This window comes from Cardiocondyla obscurior, linkage group LG16 (genome assembly GCF_019399895.1).
Source record: "Cardiocondyla obscurior isolate alpha-2009 linkage group LG16, Cobs3.1, whole genome shotgun sequence".
Classification (NCBI taxonomy): Eukaryota; Metazoa; Arthropoda; class Insecta; order Hymenoptera; family Formicidae; genus Cardiocondyla; species Cardiocondyla obscurior.
This window is the reverse complement of record NC_091879.1, coordinates 5,154,709-5,173,739: the sequence shown is the minus strand read 5'-3', so window position 1 is coordinate 5,173,739 and position 19,031 is coordinate 5,154,709. Positions and strand designations below refer to the sequence as shown.

At 30.0% G+C, this 19,031-nt stretch overlaps 1 protein-coding gene across 14 annotated transcripts; it reads right to left on the bottom strand.

Moving 5' to 3' along the window:
* Positions 1–498: 498 nt before the first annotated feature.
* On the bottom strand, positions 499–18,558 carry LOC139108741 (uncharacterized). 14 transcript variants are annotated; one of them, XM_070667261.1, is made up of 36 exons: positions 18,372–18,558; positions 18,085–18,288; positions 17,213–18,030; positions 16,801–17,130; positions 16,571–16,707; positions 15,862–16,048; positions 15,575–15,778; positions 14,703–15,520; positions 14,291–14,620; positions 14,061–14,197; positions 13,352–13,538; positions 13,065–13,268; positions 12,193–13,010; positions 11,781–12,110; positions 11,551–11,687; positions 10,842–11,028; positions 10,555–10,758; positions 9,271–9,600; positions 9,041–9,192; positions 8,332–8,518; positions 8,045–8,248; positions 7,173–7,990; positions 6,761–7,090; positions 6,531–6,667; positions 5,822–6,008; positions 5,535–5,738; positions 4,663–5,480; positions 4,251–4,580; positions 4,021–4,157; positions 3,312–3,498; positions 3,025–3,228; positions 2,153–2,970; positions 1,741–2,070; positions 1,511–1,647; positions 802–988; positions 499–718 (listed from the first exon to the last, which is right to left on the bottom strand). In XM_070667261.1, coding segments are annotated over exons 15-19 (738 nt in total). In that variant the 5' UTR covers positions 11,553–11,687; positions 11,781–12,110; positions 12,193–13,010; positions 13,065–13,268; positions 13,352–13,538; positions 14,061–14,197; positions 14,291–14,620; positions 14,703–15,520; positions 15,575–15,778; positions 15,862–16,048; positions 16,571–16,707; positions 16,801–17,130; positions 17,213–18,030; positions 18,085–18,288; positions 18,372–18,558; the 3' UTR covers positions 499–718; positions 802–988; positions 1,511–1,647; positions 1,741–2,070; positions 2,153–2,970; positions 3,025–3,228; positions 3,312–3,498; positions 4,021–4,157; positions 4,251–4,580; positions 4,663–5,480; positions 5,535–5,738; positions 5,822–6,008; positions 6,531–6,667; positions 6,761–7,090; positions 7,173–7,990; positions 8,045–8,248; positions 8,332–8,518; positions 9,041–9,177. The 14 variants fall into 14 exon arrangements, with proteins under 14 accessions (XP_070523362.1, XP_070523364.1, XP_070523366.1 ...); XM_070667263.1 differs by lacking the exon at positions 12,193–13,010 and adding an exon at positions 9,683–10,500 and having other exon boundaries at positions 9,041–9,177; positions 11,551–11,702; XM_070667265.1 differs by lacking the exon at positions 14,703–15,520 and adding an exon at positions 9,683–10,500 and having other exon boundaries at positions 9,041–9,177; positions 14,061–14,212.
* Positions 18,559–19,031: the final 473 nt, after the last annotated feature.

Here is a 19,031-nt window from a genome sequence, read left to right as displayed (position 1 = left end):
AGAGCGAGGACTACTCGAGGCCCAGGAGGCGTTTATTCGGTGAGATTTTTCACCCGCATTGCGGAATTGTTATTTTGTGAAGCCCTCCGCTTCCCGGGGAAACAGTCGCGGGTTCAGACGATTCCCGGCTACGTAGAACGGACACTCGGGCCCGATAGGATGATTGCGGATCCTTGTCACGAGGCAAAGACTTACAAGACTTTGTCCGGGGCAAAGACTTGTTAGATCTCGTTTTTCAATAATTCTCGCGTCAGCTTTGACTGTTGTGGTGCCGGCCACGCGCCTTGATTTTATAAAAATTATAATGTCTCGGCGAATGAACGTTAAAAAATCTATGGGCTGAGCTCGGCGATGGCAATGTTTAGTTTTCTGCAGAAAATAGCCGAATCGAATAATAATGATTAGCGAGCGAGTTCGGCAAATGAGCTCTAAGCAACTTAGAGGCCTGCATTTCATTAAATTCAATACTTTTTTACATCAACTGGGACATCCTGTATATATTTAAAAATTTTACCTTTTTTACTGTGAATAATGTTGTTTGCTTCTTCTTATTTTTTTTATGTGCGAGATTATTTAAATGTTTTAATACTTGAACTTTTGATGTTTTATTGTCTTCCTTCAGTCCGCAATATTTTAATAAAATCTTCATCGTGAAATTAATTTTTTCAAATAATCTATCTTCGGTAATAATTCTCATATTGAGAAGTTCATAAAGTATCTGAAAAAATAGCAAAAGTGTTAATAATTATATATGCATTGTAACAATTTATTTGTCAGATCACTAAAAGAAGATTCACATACCATTTCATAATGTTGTAAAGGTGGATATTTTTTAACGATTGCATTAATTCCATCGGACTCATTTTCTATCCATTGTCTTCGAACAGTCAGCTTTTGGTTTAAAAGACGCTTCACATGCGATAAGTTTTTCTCAGTTACAACTTTTCTTTCTAATTTTTTTACAGCGCTTGTCATATCTGCATCTGTCCTAAAAAAATAATTACAACAAAGTTATATATTAAAATAGATATTTTAATCATTAAATGAGCCGTTTATTTTGAAAGTGGCCTAACTCCATTTCTCAATTTTTTCTGGTTGTCATGGTTACGTGCACAACTTCATGTTATTTATCAGTAAAGCAAGTTGCTTCAAGTTGCTTATAATCCGAGGAAATACGATAATTCTTAACACATAAGTTCTCAGAGTTAGTTTAATAATCAAATCGTATAGCTTGAAAGTGGCCTAACTCCATTCTTGATAAAAAAACGCATATTATTCACTTAATAATTGCCACTATTTTAATAGAAACTATAAATTTAACACCCTTAGATACATTTAAGCGGTATGACTCATTAGTATCCCATACGTATATTTTTAAATTTATAGAAACGCAAACCCTTAAATATCTCGAGTTAAAGATAAATGGACTTAGGCCACTTTCAAAATAAACGGCTCATATATAAATGTTACTTTCTTTTATTGTTAAATTAAAAATTATTTTTAAACTTACATAGAAGAAGATGGAACAATAGATGCCAAGTTTGTAGTTTCAGTTTTTGGCTCGCTGCTATGTTTTTTTAACTGTAGTCTTTTTTTGTTTAATCGATGATTTTTAATCCATGTACTTAATTGTCATCTGACAATTTCCTAGTAAAACAAAAACTTTATTACATGTGTGACAAATAAAAATTAAAAATCATAAAGTATATAACAATACATATATAAAATAATAATACTTACACAACCATTTCTGACACCACTAAGCTTCGGATACGCAGTAACTATACTTTGGGCTAAATTAGAATAATCTAATTTTGTTGGCTTTGTATGCGTTTCCTGCCATAAATATTGTCCCCAAAATGATATAAAATATCGTTGCGCTTTTAATATTCCGTCTGTTTTTAATTTTTGTTCCAAGTCGTACGTTAATGCAGAAAATGTGGTTGGAAAATTTATACATCCTGACCTTTCGGTTGTGAATTTGTGCTGGTCTTTCATACACTGATTGTTAACACTTTCTTTATCATGAGACTTTACTATATTTATGTTTATATTTTCTTCAAATAAAATCTACAACATAAATGTATAATTAAAATTTTTTATATTATATAATAATATGTTTTCAATAAAATAATTGTGTATAAAAACTTACGTTTTCTTTACAATCTTTTATTATAATAGAATTTTTGTATTTTTTATTGATTATTTCAAAATCTATTGCTTCAGTTTGAAGAATCTCTATATTACACGTGTCAACGATAATAATATTTTCATTAAAACTAGTAGATGGTATAGTCTCATTTGATGGTGTTAGTAACAAAAGAACATTAATTTCAGATAAATTAGCAATCTTTTCATTTTTTTAGGTGTCGCAGAATTTATTACTGCGATTATCAATATCCACAATTCGCGATATAAATTCTTTGTTTTTAATTTTAGATTGTAGTAATGCATCGTTATTGCAAATTTGAATTAATTTCTCACGTAGAATTGTTACATCCCGAATAGAGTTGTTCGATTTAAATATAACTCGTTTGCAAAAATGAAACGAATGCGCTCGCGATTGTCTCCTTCTGAGTTGACTGAGATTACATCTTTATAAACACCGTCGCCGCCGCGGCTGGCCTCTAAGTTGCTTAAAAAAAACATTTTCCGAACCCGCTCGCCAATCATTATTATTCGATTCGGCTACTTTCTGCAGAAAACTAAACATTGCCATCAGTGCCATCAGAGTGGGATGGGCCACACCACCACTCTATTTACAGAGATTCATAGATTACCCAAATCTTTGTGAATAGATTAAAATAAGCCACACCTCTAGGTCCACCAACGTTTCGGTAACTTTGAACGGCGCCTTTTTGCTCGCACGGTGGGCGCCAAATCTTTAAATGTTATTTTCTCGATTATTAACGCCTAACTTACAAAACCGTATAGGACTTTTCTACTTATCTTCGGAAGCCCAACCTACAACTAGAAACTTTTTTACATCAACTGGGACATCCTGTATATATTTAAAAATTTTACCTTTTTTACTGTGAATAATGTTGTTTGCTTCTTCTTAATTTTTTTATGTGCGAGATTATTTAAATGTTTTAATACTTGAACTTTTGATGTTTTATTGTCTTCCTTCAGTCCGCAATATTTTAATAAAATCTTCATCGTGAAATTAATTTTTTCAAATAATCTATCTTCGGTAATAATTCTCATATTGAGAAGTTCATAAAGTATCTGAAAAAATAGCAAAAGTGTTAATAATTATATATGCATTGTAACAATTTATTTGTCAGATCACTAAAAGAAGATTCACATACCATTTCATAATGTTGTAAAGGTGGATATTTTTTAACGATTGCATTAATTCCATCGGACTCATTTTCTATCCATTGTCTTCGAACAGTCAGCTTTTGGTTTAAAAGACGCTTCACATGCGATAAGTTTTTCTCAGTTACAACTTTTCTTTCTAATTTTTTTACAGCGCTTGTCATATCTGCATCTGTCCTAAAAAAATAATTACAACAAAGTTATATATTAAAATAGATATTTTAATCATTAAATGAGCCGTTTATTTTGAAAGTGGCCTAACTCCATTTCTCAATTTTTTCTGGTTGTCATGGTTACGTGCACAACTTCATGTTATTTATCAGTAAAGCAAGTTGCTTCAAGTTGCTTATAATCCGAGGAAATACGATAATTCTTAACACATAAGTTCTCAGAGTTAGTTTAATAATCAAATCGTATAGCTTGAAAGTGGCCTAACTCCATTCTTGATAAAAAAACGCATATTATTCACTTAATAATTGCCACTATTTTAATAGAAACTATAAATTTAACACCCTTAGATACATTTAAGCGGTATGACTCATTAGTATCCCATACGTATATTTTTAAATTTATAGAAACGCAAACCCTTAAATATCTCGAGTTAAAGATAAATGGACTTAGGCCACTTTCAAAATAAACGGCTCATATATAAATGTTACTTTCTTTTATTGTTAAATTAAAAATTATTTTTAAACTTACATAGAAGAAGATGGAACAATAGATGCCAAGTTTGTAGTTTCAGTTTTTGGCTCGCTGCTATGTTTTTTTAACTGTAGTCTTTTTTTGTTTAATCGATGATTTTTAATCCATGTACTTAATTGTCATCTGACAATTTCCTAGTAAAACAAAAACTTTATTACATGTGTGACAAATAAAAATTAAAAATCATAAAGTATATAACAATACATATATAAAATAATAATACTTACACAACCATTTCTGACACCACTAAGCTTCGGATACGCAGTAACTATACTTTGGGCTAAATTAGAATAATCTAATTTTGTTGGCTTTGTATGCGTTTCCTGCCATAAATATTGTCCCCAAAATGATATAAAATATCGTTGCGCTTTTAATATTCCGTCTGTTTTTAATTTTTGTTCCAAGTCGTACGTTAATGCAGAAAATGTGGTTGGAAAATTTATACATCCTGACCTTTCGGTTGTGAATTTGTGCTGGTCTTTCATACACTGATTGTTAACACTTTCTTTATCATGAGACTTTACTATATTTATGTTTATATTTTCTTCAAATAAAATCTACAACATAAATGTATAATTAAAATTTTTTATATTATATAATAATATGTTTTCAATAAAATAATTGTGTATAAAAACTTACGTTTTCTTTACAATCTTTTATTATAATAGAATTTTTGTATTTTTTATTGATTATTTCAAAATCTATTGCTTCAGTTTGAAGAATCTCTATATTACACGTGTCAACGATAATAATATTTTCATTAAAACTAGTAGATGGTATAGTCTCATTTGATGGTGTTAGTAACAAAAGAACATTAATTTCAGATAAATTAGCAATCTTTTCATTTTTTTAGGTGTCGCAGAATTTATTACTGCGATTATCAATATCCACAATTCGCGATATAAATTCTTTGTTTTTAATTTTAGATTGTAGTAATGCATCGTTATTGCAAATTTGAATTAATTTCTCACGTAGAATTGTTACATCCCGAATAGAGTTGTTCGATTTAAATATAACTCGTTTGCAAAAATGAAACGAATGCGCTCGCGATTGTCTCCTTCTGAGTTGACTGAGATTACATCTTTATAAACACCGTCGCCGCCGCGGCTGGCCTCTAAGTTGCTTAAAAAAAACATTTTCCGAACCCGCTCGCCAATCATTATTATTCGATTCGGCTACTTTCTGCAGAAAACTAAACATTGCCATCAGTGCCATCAGAGTGGGATGGGCCACACCACCACTCTATTTACAGAGATTCATAGATTACCCAAATCTTTGTGAATAGATTAAAATAAGCCACACCTCTAGGTCCACCAACGTTTCGGTAACTTTGAACGGCGCCTTTTTGCTCGCACGGTGGGCGCCAAATCTTTAAATGTTATTTTCTCGATTATTAACGCCTAACTTACAAAACCGTATAGGACTTTTCTACTTATCTTCGGAAGCCCAACCTACAACTAGAAACTTTTTTACATCAACTGGGACATCCTGTATATATTTAAAAATTTTACCTTTTTTACTGTGAATAATGTTGTTTGCTTCTTCTTAATTTTTTTATGTGCGAGATTATTTAAATGTTTTAATACTTGAACTTTTGATGTTTTATTGTCTTCCTTCAGTCCGCAATATTTTAATAAAATCTTCATCGTGAAATTAATTTTTTCAAATAATCTATCTTCGGTAATAATTCTCATATTGAGAAGTTCATAAAGTATCTGAAAAAATAGCAAAAGTGTTAATAATTATATATGCATTGTAACAATTTATTTGTCAGATCACTAAAAGAAGATTCACATACCATTTCATAATGTTGTAAAGGTGGATATTTTTTAACGATTGCATTAATTCCATCGGACTCATTTTCTATCCATTGTCTTCGAACAGTCAGCTTTTGGTTTAAAAGACGCTTCACATGCGATAAGTTTTTCTCAGTTACAACTTTTCTTTCTAATTTTTTTACAGCGCTTGTCATATCTGCATCTGTCCTAAAAAAATAATTACAACAAAGTTATATATTAAAATAGATATTTTAATCATTAAATGAGCCGTTTATTTTGAAAGTGGCCTAACTCCATTTCTCAATTTTTTCTGGTTGTCATGGTTACGTGCACAACTTCATGTTATTTATCAGTAAAGCAAGTTGCTTCAAGTTGCTTATAATCCGAGGAAATACGATAATTCTTAACACATAAGTTCTCAGAGTTAGTTTAATAATCAAATCGTATAGCTTGAAAGTGGCCTAACTCCATTCTTGATAAAAAAACGCATATTATTCACTTAATAATTGCCACTATTTTAATAGAAACTATAAATTTAACACCCTTAGATACATTTAAGCGGTATGACTCATTAGTATCCCATACGTATATTTTTAAATTTATAGAAACGCAAACCCTTAAATATCTCGAGTTAAAGATAAATGGACTTAGGCCACTTTCAAAATAAACGGCTCATATATAAATGTTACTTTCTTTTATTGTTAAATTAAAAATTATTTTTAAACTTACATAGAAGAAGATGGAACAATAGATGCCAAGTTTGTAGTTTCAGTTTTTGGCTCGCTGCTATGTTTTTTTAACTGTAGTCTTTTTTTGTTTAATCGATGATTTTTAATCCATGTACTTAATTGTCATCTGACAATTTCCTAGTAAAACAAAAACTTTATTACATGTGTGACAAATAAAAATTAAAAATCATAAAGTATATAACAATACATATATAAAATAATAATACTTACACAACCATTTCTGACACCACTAAGCTTCGGATACGCAGTAACTATACTTTGGGCTAAATTAGAATAATCTAATTTTGTTGGCTTTGTATGCGTTTCCTGCCATAAATATTGTCCCCAAAATGATATAAAATATCGTTGCGCTTTTAATATTCCGTCTGTTTTTAATTTTTGTTCCAAGTCGTACGTTAATGCAGAAAATGTGGTTGGAAAATTTATACATCCTGACCTTTCGGTTGTGAATTTGTGCTGGTCTTTCATACACTGATTGTTAACACTTTCTTTATCATGAGACTTTACTATATTTATGTTTATATTTTCTTCAAATAAAATCTACAACATAAATGTATAATTAAAATTTTTTATATTATATAATAATATGTTTTCAATAAAATAATTGTGTATAAAAACTTACGTTTTCTTTACAATCTTTTATTATAATAGAATTTTTGTATTTTTTATTGATTATTTCAAAATCTATTGCTTCAGTTTGAAGAATCTCTATATTACACGTGTCAACGATAATAATATTTTCATTAAAACTAGTAGATGGTATAGTCTCATTTGATGGTGTTAGTAACAAAAGAACATTAATTTCAGATAAATTAGCAATCTTTTCATTTTTTTAGGTGTCGCAGAATTTATTACTGCGATTATCAATATCCACAATTCGCGATATAAATTCTTTGTTTTTAATTTTAGATTGTAGTAATGCATCGTTATTGCAAATTTGAATTAATTTCTCACGTAGAATTGTTACATCCCGAATAGAGTTGTTCGATTTAAATATAACTCGTTTGCAAAAATGAAACGAATGCGCTCGCGATTGTCTCCTTCTGAGTTGACTGAGATTACATCTTTATAAACACCGTCGCCGCCGCGGCTGGCCTCTAAGTTGCTTAAAAAAAACATTTTCCGAACCCGCTCGCCAATCATTATTATTCGATTCGGCTACTTTCTGCAGAAAACTAAACATTGCCATCAGTGCCATCAGAGTGGGATGGGCCACACCACCACTCTATTTACAGAGATTCATAGATTACCCAAATCTTTGTGAATAGATTAAAATAAGCCACACCTCTAGGTCCACCAACGTTTCGGTAACTTTGAACGGCGCCTTTTTGCTCGCACGGTGGGCGCCAAATCTTTAAATGTTATTTTCTCGATTATTAACGCCTAACTTACAAAACCGTATAGGACTTTTCTACTTATCTTCGGAAGCCCAACCTACAACTAGAAACTTTTTTACATCAACTGGGACATCCTGTATATATTTAAAAATTTTACCTTTTTTACTGTGAATAATGTTGTTTGCTTCTTCTTAATTTTTTTATGTGCGAGATTATTTAAATGTTTTAATACTTGAACTTTTGATGTTTTATTGTCTTCCTTCAGTCCGCAATATTTTAATAAAATCTTCATCGTGAAATTAATTTTTTCAAATAATCTATCTTCGGTAATAATTCTCATATTGAGAAGTTCATAAAGTATCTGAAAAAATAGCAAAAGTGTTAATAATTATATATGCATTGTAACAATTTATTTGTCAGATCACTAAAAGAAGATTCACATACCATTTCATAATGTTGTAAAGGTGGATATTTTTTAACGATTGCATTAATTCCATCGGACTCATTTTCTATCCATTGTCTTCGAACAGTCAGCTTTTGGTTTAAAAGACGCTTCACATGCGATAAGTTTTTCTCAGTTACAACTTTTCTTTCTAATTTTTTTACAGCGCTTGTCATATCTGCATCTGTCCTAAAAAAATAATTACAACAAAGTTATATATTAAAATAGATATTTTAATCATTAAATGAGCCGTTTATTTTGAAAGTGGCCTAACTCCATTTCTCAATTTTTTCTGGTTGTCATGGTTACGTGCACAACTTCATGTTATTTATCAGTAAAGCAAGTTGCTTCAAGTTGCTTATAATCCGAGGAAATACGATAATTCTTAACACATAAGTTCTCAGAGTTAGTTTAATAATCAAATCGTATAGCTTGAAAGTGGCCTAACTCCATTCTTGATAAAAAAACGCATATTATTCACTTAATAATTGCCACTATTTTAATAGAAACTATAAATTTAACACCCTTAGATACATTTAAGCGGTATGACTCATTAGTATCCCATACGTATATTTTTAAATTTATAGAAACGCAAACCCTTAAATATCTCGATTTAAAGATAAATGGACTTAGGCCACTTTCAAAATAAACGGCTCATATATAAATGTTACTTTCTTTTATTGTTAAATTAAAAATTATTTTTAAACTTACATAGAAGAAGATGGAACAATAGATGCCAAGTTTGTAGTTTCAGTTTTTGGCTCGCTGCTATGTTTTTTTAACTGTAGTCTTTTTTTGTTTAATCGATGATTTTTAATCCATGTACTTAATTGTCATCTGACAATTTCCTAGTAAAACAAAAACTTTATTACATGTGTGACAAATAAAAATTAAAAATCATAAAGTATATAACAATACATATATAAAATAATAATACTTACACAACCATTTCTGACACCACTAAGCTTCGGATACGCAGTAACTATACTTTGGGCTAAATTAGAATAATCTAATTTTGTTGGCTTTGTATGCGTTTCCTGCCATAAATATTGTCCCCAAAATGATATAAAATATCGTTGCGCTTTTAATATTCCGTCTGTTTTTAATTTTTGTTCCAAGTCGTACGTTAATGCAGAAAATGTGGTTGGAAAATTTATACATCCTGACCTTTCGGTTGTGAATTTGTGCTGGTCTTTCATACACTGATTGTTAACACTTTCTTTATCATGAGACTTTACTATATTTATGTTTATATTTTCTTCAAATAAAATCTACAACATAAATGTATAATTAAAATTTTTTATATTATATAATAATATGTTTTCAATAAAATAATTGTGTATAAAAACTTACGTTTTCTTTACAATCTTTTATTATAATAGAATTTTTGTATTTTTTATTGATTATTTCAAAATCTATTGCTTCAGTTTGAAGAATCTCTATATTACACGTGTCAACGATAATAATATTTTCATTAAAACTAGTAGATGGTATAGTCTCATTTGATGGTGTTAGTAACAAAAGAACATTAATTTCAGATAAATTAGCAATCTTTTCATTTTTTTAGGTGTCGCAGAATTTATTACTGCGATTATCAATATCCACAATTCGCGATATAAATTCTTTGTTTTTAATTTTAGATTGTAGTAATGCATCGTTATTGCAAATTTGAATTAATTTCTCACGTAGAATTGTTACATCCCGAATAGAGTTGTTCGATTTAAATATAACTCGTTTGCAAAAATGAAACGAATGCGCTCGCGATTGTCTCCTTCTGAGTTGACTGAGATTACATCTTTATAAACACCGTCGCCGCCGCGGCTGGCCTCTAAGTTGCTTAAAAAAAACATTTTCCGAACCCGCTCGCCAATCATTATTATTCGATTCGGCTACTTTCTGCAGAAAACTAAACATTGCCATCAGTGCCATCAGAGTGGGATGGGCCACACCACCACTCTATTTACAGAGATTCATAGATTACCCAAATCTTTGTGAATAGATTAAAATAAGCCACACCTCTAGGTCCACCAACGTTTCGGTAACTTTGAACGGCGCCTTTTTGCTCGCACGGTGGGCGCCAAATCTTTAAATGTTATTTTCTCGATTATTAACGCCTAACTTACAAAACCGTATAGGACTTTTCTACTTATCTTCGGAAGCCCAACCTACAACTAGAAACTTTTTTACATCAACTGGGACATCCTGTATATATTTAAAAATTTTACCTTTTTTACTGTGAATAATGTTGTTTGCTTCTTCTTAATTTTTTTATGTGCGAGATTATTTAAATGTTTTAATACTTGAACTTTTGATGTTTTATTGTCTTCCTTCAGTCCGCAATATTTTAATAAAATCTTCATCGTGAAATTAATTTTTTCAAATAATCTATCTTCGGTAATAATTCTCATATTGAGAAGTTCATAAAGTATCTGAAAAAATAGCAAAAGTGTTAATAATTATATATGCATTGTAACAATTTATTTGTCAGATCACTAAAAGAAGATTCACATACCATTTCATAATGTTGTAAAGGTGGATATTTTTTAACGATTGCATTAATTCCATCGGACTCATTTTCTATCCATTGTCTTCGAACAGTCAGCTTTTGGTTTAAAAGACGCTTCACATGCGATAAGTTTTTCTCAGTTACAACTTTTCTTTCTAATTTTTTTACAGCGCTTGTCATATCTGCATCTGTCCTAAAAAAATAATTACAACAAAGTTATATATTAAAATAGATATTTTAATCATTAAATGAGCCGTTTATTTTGAAAGTGGCCTAACTCCATTTCTCAATTTTTTCTGGTTGTCATGGTTACGTGCACAACTTCATGTTATTTATCAGTAAAGCAAGTTGCTTCAAGTTGCTTATAATCCGAGGAAATACGATAATTCTTAACACATAAGTTCTCAGAGTTAGTTTAATAATCAAATCGTATAGCTTGAAAGTGGCCTAACTCCATTCTTGATAAAAAAACGCATATTATTCACTTAATAATTGCCACTATTTTAATAGAAACTATAAATTTAACACCCTTAGATACATTTAAGCGGTATGACTCATTAGTATCCCATACGTATATTTTTAAATTTATAGAAACGCAAACCCTTAAATATCTCGAGTTAAAGATAAATGGACTTAGGCCACTTTCAAAATAAACGGCTCATATATAAATGTTACTTTCTTTTATTGTTAAATTAAAAATTATTTTTAAACTTACATAGAAGAAGATGGAACAATAGATGCCAAGTTTGTAGTTTCAGTTTTTGGCTCGCTGCTATGTTTTTTTAACTGTAGTCTTTTTTTGTTTAATCGATGATTTTTAATCCATGTACTTAATTGTCATCTGACAATTTCCTAGTAAAACAAAAACTTTATTACATGTGTGACAAATAAAAATTAAAAATCATAAAGTATATAACAATACATATATAAAATAATAATACTTACACAACCATTTCTGACACCACTAAGCTTCGGATACGCAGTAACTATACTTTGGGCTAAATTAGAATAATCTAATTTTGTTGGCTTTGTATGCGTTTCCTGCCATAAATATTGTCCCCAAAATGATATAAAATATCGTTGCGCTTTTAATATTCCGTCTGTTTTTAATTTTTGTTCCAAGTCGTACGTTAATGCAGAAAATGTGGTTGGAAAATTTATACATCCTGACCTTTCGGTTGTGAATTTGTGCTGGTCTTTCATACACTGATTGTTAACACTTTCTTTATCATGAGACTTTACTATATTTATGTTTATATTTTCTTCAAATAAAATCTACAACATAAATGTATAATTAAAATTTTTTATATTATATAATAATATGTTTTCAATAAAATAATTGTGTATAAAAACTTACGTTTTCTTTACAATCTTTTATTATAATAGAATTTTTGTATTTTTTATTGATTATTTCAAAATCTATTGCTTCAGTTTGAAGAATCTCTATATTACACGTGTCAACGATAATAATATTTTCATTAAAACTAGTAGATGGTATAGTCTCATTTGATGGTGTTAGTAACAAAAGAACATTAATTTCAGATAAATTAGCAATCTTTTCATTTTTTTAGGTGTCGCAGAATTTATTACTGCGATTATCAATATCCACAATTCGCGATATAAATTCTTTGTTTTTAATTTTAGATTGTAGTAATGCATCGTTATTGCAAATTTGAATTAATTTCTCACGTAGAATTGTTACATCCCGAATAGAGTTGTTCGATTTAAATATAACTCGTTTGCAAAAATGAAACGAATGCGCTCGCGATTGTCTCCTTCTGAGTTGACTGAGATTACATCTTTATAAACACCGTCGCCGCCGCGGCTGGCCTCTAAGTTGCTTAAAAAAAACATTTTCCGAACCCGCTCGCCAATCATTATTATTCGATTCGGCTACTTTCTGCAGAAAACTAAACATTGCCATCAGTGCCATCAGAGTGGGATGGGCCACACCACCACTCTATTTACAGAGATTCATAGATTACCCAAATCTTTGTGAATAGATTAAAATAAGCCACACCTCTAGGTCCACCAACGTTTCGGTAACTTTGAACGGCGCCTTTTTGCTCGCACGGTGGGCGCCAAATCTTTAAATGTTATTTTCTCGATTATTAACGCCTAACTTACAAAACCGTATAGGACTTTTCTACTTATCTTCGGAAGCCCAACCTACAACTAGAAACTTTTTTACATCAACTGGGACATCCTGTATATATTTAAAAATTTTACCTTTTTTACTGTGAATAATGTTGTTTGCTTCTTCTTAATTTTTTTATGTGCGAGATTATTTAAATGTTTTAATACTTGAACTTTTGATGTTTTATTGTCTTCCTTCAGTCCGCAATATTTTAATAAAATCTTCATCGTGAAATTAATTTTTTCAAATAATCTATCTTCGGTAATAATTCTCATATTGAGAAGTTCATAAAGTATCTGAAAAAATAGCAAAAGTGTTAATAATTATATATGCATTGTAACAATTTATTTGTCAGATCACTAAAAGAAGATTCACATACCATTTCATAATGTTGTAAAGGTGGATATTTTTTAACGATTGCATTAATTCCATCGGACTCATTTTCTATCCATTGTCTTCGAACAGTCAGCTTTTGGTTTAAAAGACGCTTCACATGCGATAAGTTTTTCTCAGTTACAACTTTTCTTTCTAATTTTTTTACAGCGCTTGTCATATCTGCATCTGTCCTAAAAAAATAATTACAACAAAGTTATATATTAAAATAGATATTTTAATCATTAAATGAGCCGTTTATTTTGAAAGTGGCCTAACTCCATTTCTCAATTTTTTCTGGTTGTCATGGTTACGTGCACAACTTCATGTTATTTATCAGTAAAGCAAGTTGCTTCAAGTTGCTTATAATCCGAGGAAATACGATAATTCTTAACACATAAGTTCTCAGAGTTAGTTTAATAATCAAATCGTATAGCTTGAAAGTGGCCTAACTCCATTCTTGATAAAAAAACGCATATTATTCACTTAATAATTGCCACTATTTTAATAGAAACTATAAATTTAACACCCTTAGATACATTTAAGCGGTATGACTCATTAGTATCCCATACGTATATTTTTAAATTTATAGAAACGCAAACCCTTAAATATCTCGATTTAAAGATAAATGGACTTAGGCCACTTTCAAAATAAACGGCTCATATATAAATGTTACTTTCTTTTATTGTTAAATTAAAAATTATTTTTAAACTTACATAGAAGAAGATGGAACAATAGATGCCAAGTTTGTAGTTTCAGTTTTTGGCTCGCTGCTATGTTTTTTTAACTGTAGTCTTTTTTTGTTTAATCGATGATTTTTAATCCATGTACTTAATTGTCATCTGACAATTTCCTAGTAAAACAAAAACTTTATTACATGTGTGACAAATAAAAATTAAAAATCATAAAGTATATAACAATACATATATAAAATAATAATACTTACACAACCATTTCTGACACCACTAAGCTTCGGATACGCAGTAACTATACTTTGGGCTAAATTAGAATAATCTAATTTTGTTGGCTTTGTATGCGTTTCCTGCCATAAATATTGTCCCCAAAATGATATAAAATATCGTTGCGCTTTTAATATTCCGTCTGTTTTTAATTTTTGTTCCAAGTCGTACGTTAATGCAGAAAATGTGGTTGGAAAATTTATACATCCTGACCTTTCGGTTGTGAATTTGTGCTGGTCTTTCATACACTGATTGTTAACACTTTCTTTATCATGAGACTTTACTATATTTATGTTTATATTTTCTTCAAATAAAATCTACAACATAAATGTATAATTAAAATTTTTTATATTATATAATAATATGTTTTCAATAAAATAATTGTGTATAAAAACTTACGTTTTCTTTACAATCTTTTATTATAATAGAATTTTTGTATTTTTTATTGATTATTTCAAAATCTATTGCTTCAGTTTGAAGAATCTCTATATTACACGTGTCAACGATAATAATATTTTCATTAAAACTAGTAGATGGTATAGTCTCATTTGATGGTGTTAGTAACAAAAGAACATTAATTTCAGATAAATTAGCAATCTTTTCATTTTTTTAGGTGTCGCAGAATTTATTACTGCGATTATCAATATCCACAATTCGCGATATAAATTCTTTGTTTTTAATTTTAGATTGTAGTAATGCATCGTTATTGCAAATTTGAATTAATTTCTCACGTAGAATTGTTACATCCCGAATAGAGTTGTTCGATTTAAATATAACTCGTTTGCAAAAATGAAACGAATGCGCTCGCGATTGTCTCCTTCTGAGTTGACTGAGATTACATCTTTATAAACACCGTCGCCGCCGCGGCTGGCCTCTAAGTTGCTTAAAAAAAACATTTTCCGAACCCGCTCGCCAATCATTATTATTCGATTCGGCTACTTTCTGCAGAAAACTAAACATTGCCATCAGTGCCATCAGAGTGGGATGGGCCACACCACCACTCTATTTACAGAGATTCATAGATTACCCAAATCTTTGTGAATAGATTAAAATAAGCCACACCTCTAGGTCCACCAACGTTTCGGTAACTTTGAACGGCGCCTTTTTGCTCGCACGGTGGGCGCCAAATCTTTAAATGTTATTTTCTCGATTATTAACGCCTAACTTACAAAACCGTATAGGACTTTTCTACTTATCTTCGGAAGCCCAACCTACAACTAGAAACTTTTTTACATCAACTGGGACATCCTGTATATATTTAAAAATTTTACCTTTTTTACTGTGAATAATGTTGTTTGCTTCTTCTTATTTTTTTTATGTGCGAGATTATTTAAATGTTTTAATACTTGAACTTTTGATGTTTTATTGTCTTCCTTCAGTCCGCAATATTTTAATAAAATCTTCATCGTGAAATTAATTTTTTCAAATAATCTATCTTCGGTAATAATTCTCATATTGAGAAGTTCATAAAGTATCTGAAAAAATAGCAAAAGTGTTAATAATTATATATGCATTGTAACAATTTATTTGTCAGATCACTAAAAGAAGATTCACATACCATTTCATAATGTTGTAAAGGTGGATATTTTTTAACGATTGCATTAATTCCATCGGACTCATTTTCTATCCATTGTCTTCGAACAGTCAGCTTTTGGTTTAAAAGACGCTTCACATGCGATAAGTTTTTCTCAGTTACAACTTTTCTTTCTAATTTTTTTACAGCGCTTGTCATATCTGCATCTGTCCTAAAAAAATAATTACAACAAAGTTATATATTAAAATAGATATTTTAATCATTAAATGAGCCGTTTATTTTGAAAGTGGCCTAACTCCATTTCTCAATTTTTTCTGGTTGTCATGGTTACGTGCACAACTTCATGTTATTTATCAGTAAAGCAAGTTGCTTCAAGTTGCTTATAATCCGAGGAAATACGATAATTCTTAACACATAAGTTCTCAGAGTTAGTTTAATAATCAAATCGTATAGCTTGAAAGTGGCCTAACTCCATTCTTGATAAAAAAACGCATATTATTCACTTAATAATTGCCACCATTTTAATAGAAACTATAAATTTAACACCCTTAGATACATTTAAGCGGTATGACTCATTAGTATCCCATACGTATATTTTTAAATTTATAGAAACGCAAACCCTTAAATATCTCGAGTTAAAGATAAATGGACTTAGGCCACTTTCAAAATAAACGGCTCATATATAAATGTTACTTTCTTTTATTGTTAAATTAAAAATTATTTTTAAACTTACATAGAAGAAGATGGAACAATAGATGCCAAGTTTGTAGTTTCAGTTTTTGGCTCGCTGCTATGTTTTTTTAACTGTAGTCTTTTTTTGTTTAATCGATGATTTTTAATCCATGTACTTAATTGTCATCTGACAATTTCCTAGTAAAACAAAAACTTTATTACATGTGTGACAAATAAAAATTAAAAATCATAAAGTATATAACAATACATATATAAAATAATAATACTTACACAACCATTTCTGACACCACTAAGCTTCGGATACGCAGTAACTATACTTTGGGCTAAATTAGAATAATCTAATTTTGTTGGCTTTGTATGCGTTTCCTGCCATAAATATTGTCCCCAAAATGATATAAAATATCGTTGCGCTTTTAATATTCCGTCTGTTTTTAATTTTTGTTCCAAGTCGTACGTTAATGCAGAAAATGTGGTTGGAAAATTTATACATCCTGACCTTTCGGTTGTGAATTTGTGCTGGTCTTTCATACACTGATTGTTAACACTTTCTTTATCATGAGACTTTACTATATTTATGTTTATATTTTCTTCAAATAAAATCTACAACATAAATGTATAATTAAAATTTTTTATATTATATAATAATATGTTTTCAATAAAATAATTGTGTATAAAAACTTACGTTTTCTTTACAATCTTTTATTATAATAGAATTTTTGTATTTTTTATTGATTATTTCAAAATCTATTGCTTCAGTTTGAAGAATCTCTATATTACACGTGTCAACGATAATAATATTTTCATTAAAACTAGTAGATGGTATAGTCTCATTTGATGGTGTTAGTAACAAAAGAACATTAATTTCAGATAAATTAGCAATCTTTTCATTTTTTTAGGTGTCGCAGAATTTATTACTGCGATTATCAATATCCACAATTCGCGATATAAATTCTTTGTTTTTAATTTTAGATTGTAGTAATGCATCGTTATTGCAAATTTGAATTAATTTCTCACGTAGAATTGTTACATCCCGAATAGAGTTGTTCGATTTAAATATAACTCGTTTGCAAAAATGAAACGAATGCGCTCGCGATTGTCTCCTTCTGAGTTGACTGAGATTACATCTTTATAAACACCGTCGCCGCCGCGGCTGGCCTCTAAGTTGCTTAAAAAAAACATTTTCCGAACCCGCTCGCCAATCATTATTATTCGATTCGGCTACTTTCTGCAGAAAACTAAACATTGCCATCAGTGCCATCAGAGTGGGATGGGCCACACCACCACTCTATTTACAGAGATTCATAGATTACCCAAATCTTTGTGAATAGATTAAAATAAGCCACACCTCTAGGTCCACCAACGTTTCGGTAACTTTGAACGGCGCCTTTTTGCTCGCACGGTGGGCGCCAAATCTTTAAATGTTATTTTCTCGATTATTAACGCCTAACTTACAAAACCGTATAGGACTTTTCTACTTATCTTCGGAAGCCCAACCTACAACTAGAAACTTTTTTACATCAACTGGGACATCCTGTATATATTTAAAAATTTTACCTTTTTTACTGTGAATAATGTTGTTTGCTTCTTCTTAATTTTTTTATGTGCGAGATTATTTAAATGTTTTAATACTTGAACTTTTGATGTTTTATTGTCTTCCTTCAGTCCGCAATATTTTAATAAAATCTTCATCGTGAAATTAATTTTTTCAAATAATCTATCTTCGGTAATAATTCTCATATTGAGAAGTTCATAAAGTATCTGAAAAAATAGCAAAAGTGTTAATAATTATATATGCATTGTAACAATTTATTTGTCAGATCACTAAAAGAAGATTCACATACCATTTCATAATGTTGTAAAGGTGGATATTTTTTAACGATTGCATTAATTCCATCGGACTCATTTTCTATCCATTGTCTTCGAACAGTCAGCTTTTGGTTTAAAAGACGCTTCACATGCGATAAGTTTTTCTCAGTTACAACTTTTCTTTCTAATTTTTTTACAGCGCTTGTCATATCTGCATCTGTCCTAAAAAAATAATTACAACAAAGTTATATATTAAAATAGATATTTTAATCATTAAATGAGCCGTTTATTTTGAAAGTGGCCTAACTCCATTTCTCAATTTTTTCTGGTTGTCATGGTTACGTGCACAACTTCATGTTATTTATCAGTAAAGCAAGTTGCTTCAAGTTGCTTATAATCCGAGGAAATACGATAATTCTTAACACATAAGTTCTCAGAGTTAGTTTAATAATCAAATCGTATAGCTTGAAAGTGGCCTAACTCCATTCTTGATAAAAAAACGCATATTATTCACTTAATAATTGCCACCATTTTAATAGAAACTATAAATTTAACACCCTTAGATACATTTAAGCGGTATGACTCATTAGTATCCCATACGTATATTTTTAAATTTATAGAAACGCAAACCCTTAAATATCTCGATTTAAAGATAAATGGACTTAGGCCACTTTCAAAATAAACGGCTCATATAT

What these genes read in the sequence shown, in the direction of transcription:
- LOC139108741 (XM_070667261.1), bottom strand. An exon ending in CTTTACAACATTATGAAATG is followed by an intron (nt 10,759 to 10,841) that starts GTATGTGAATCT and finishes CTATTTTTTCAG; the next exon opens with ATACTTTATGAACTTCTCAA. An exon ending in CATTATTCACAGTAAAAAAG is followed by an intron (nt 9,601 to 10,554) that starts GTAAAATTTTTA and finishes TTTATGTTGTAG; the next exon opens with ATTTTATTTGAAGAAAATAT.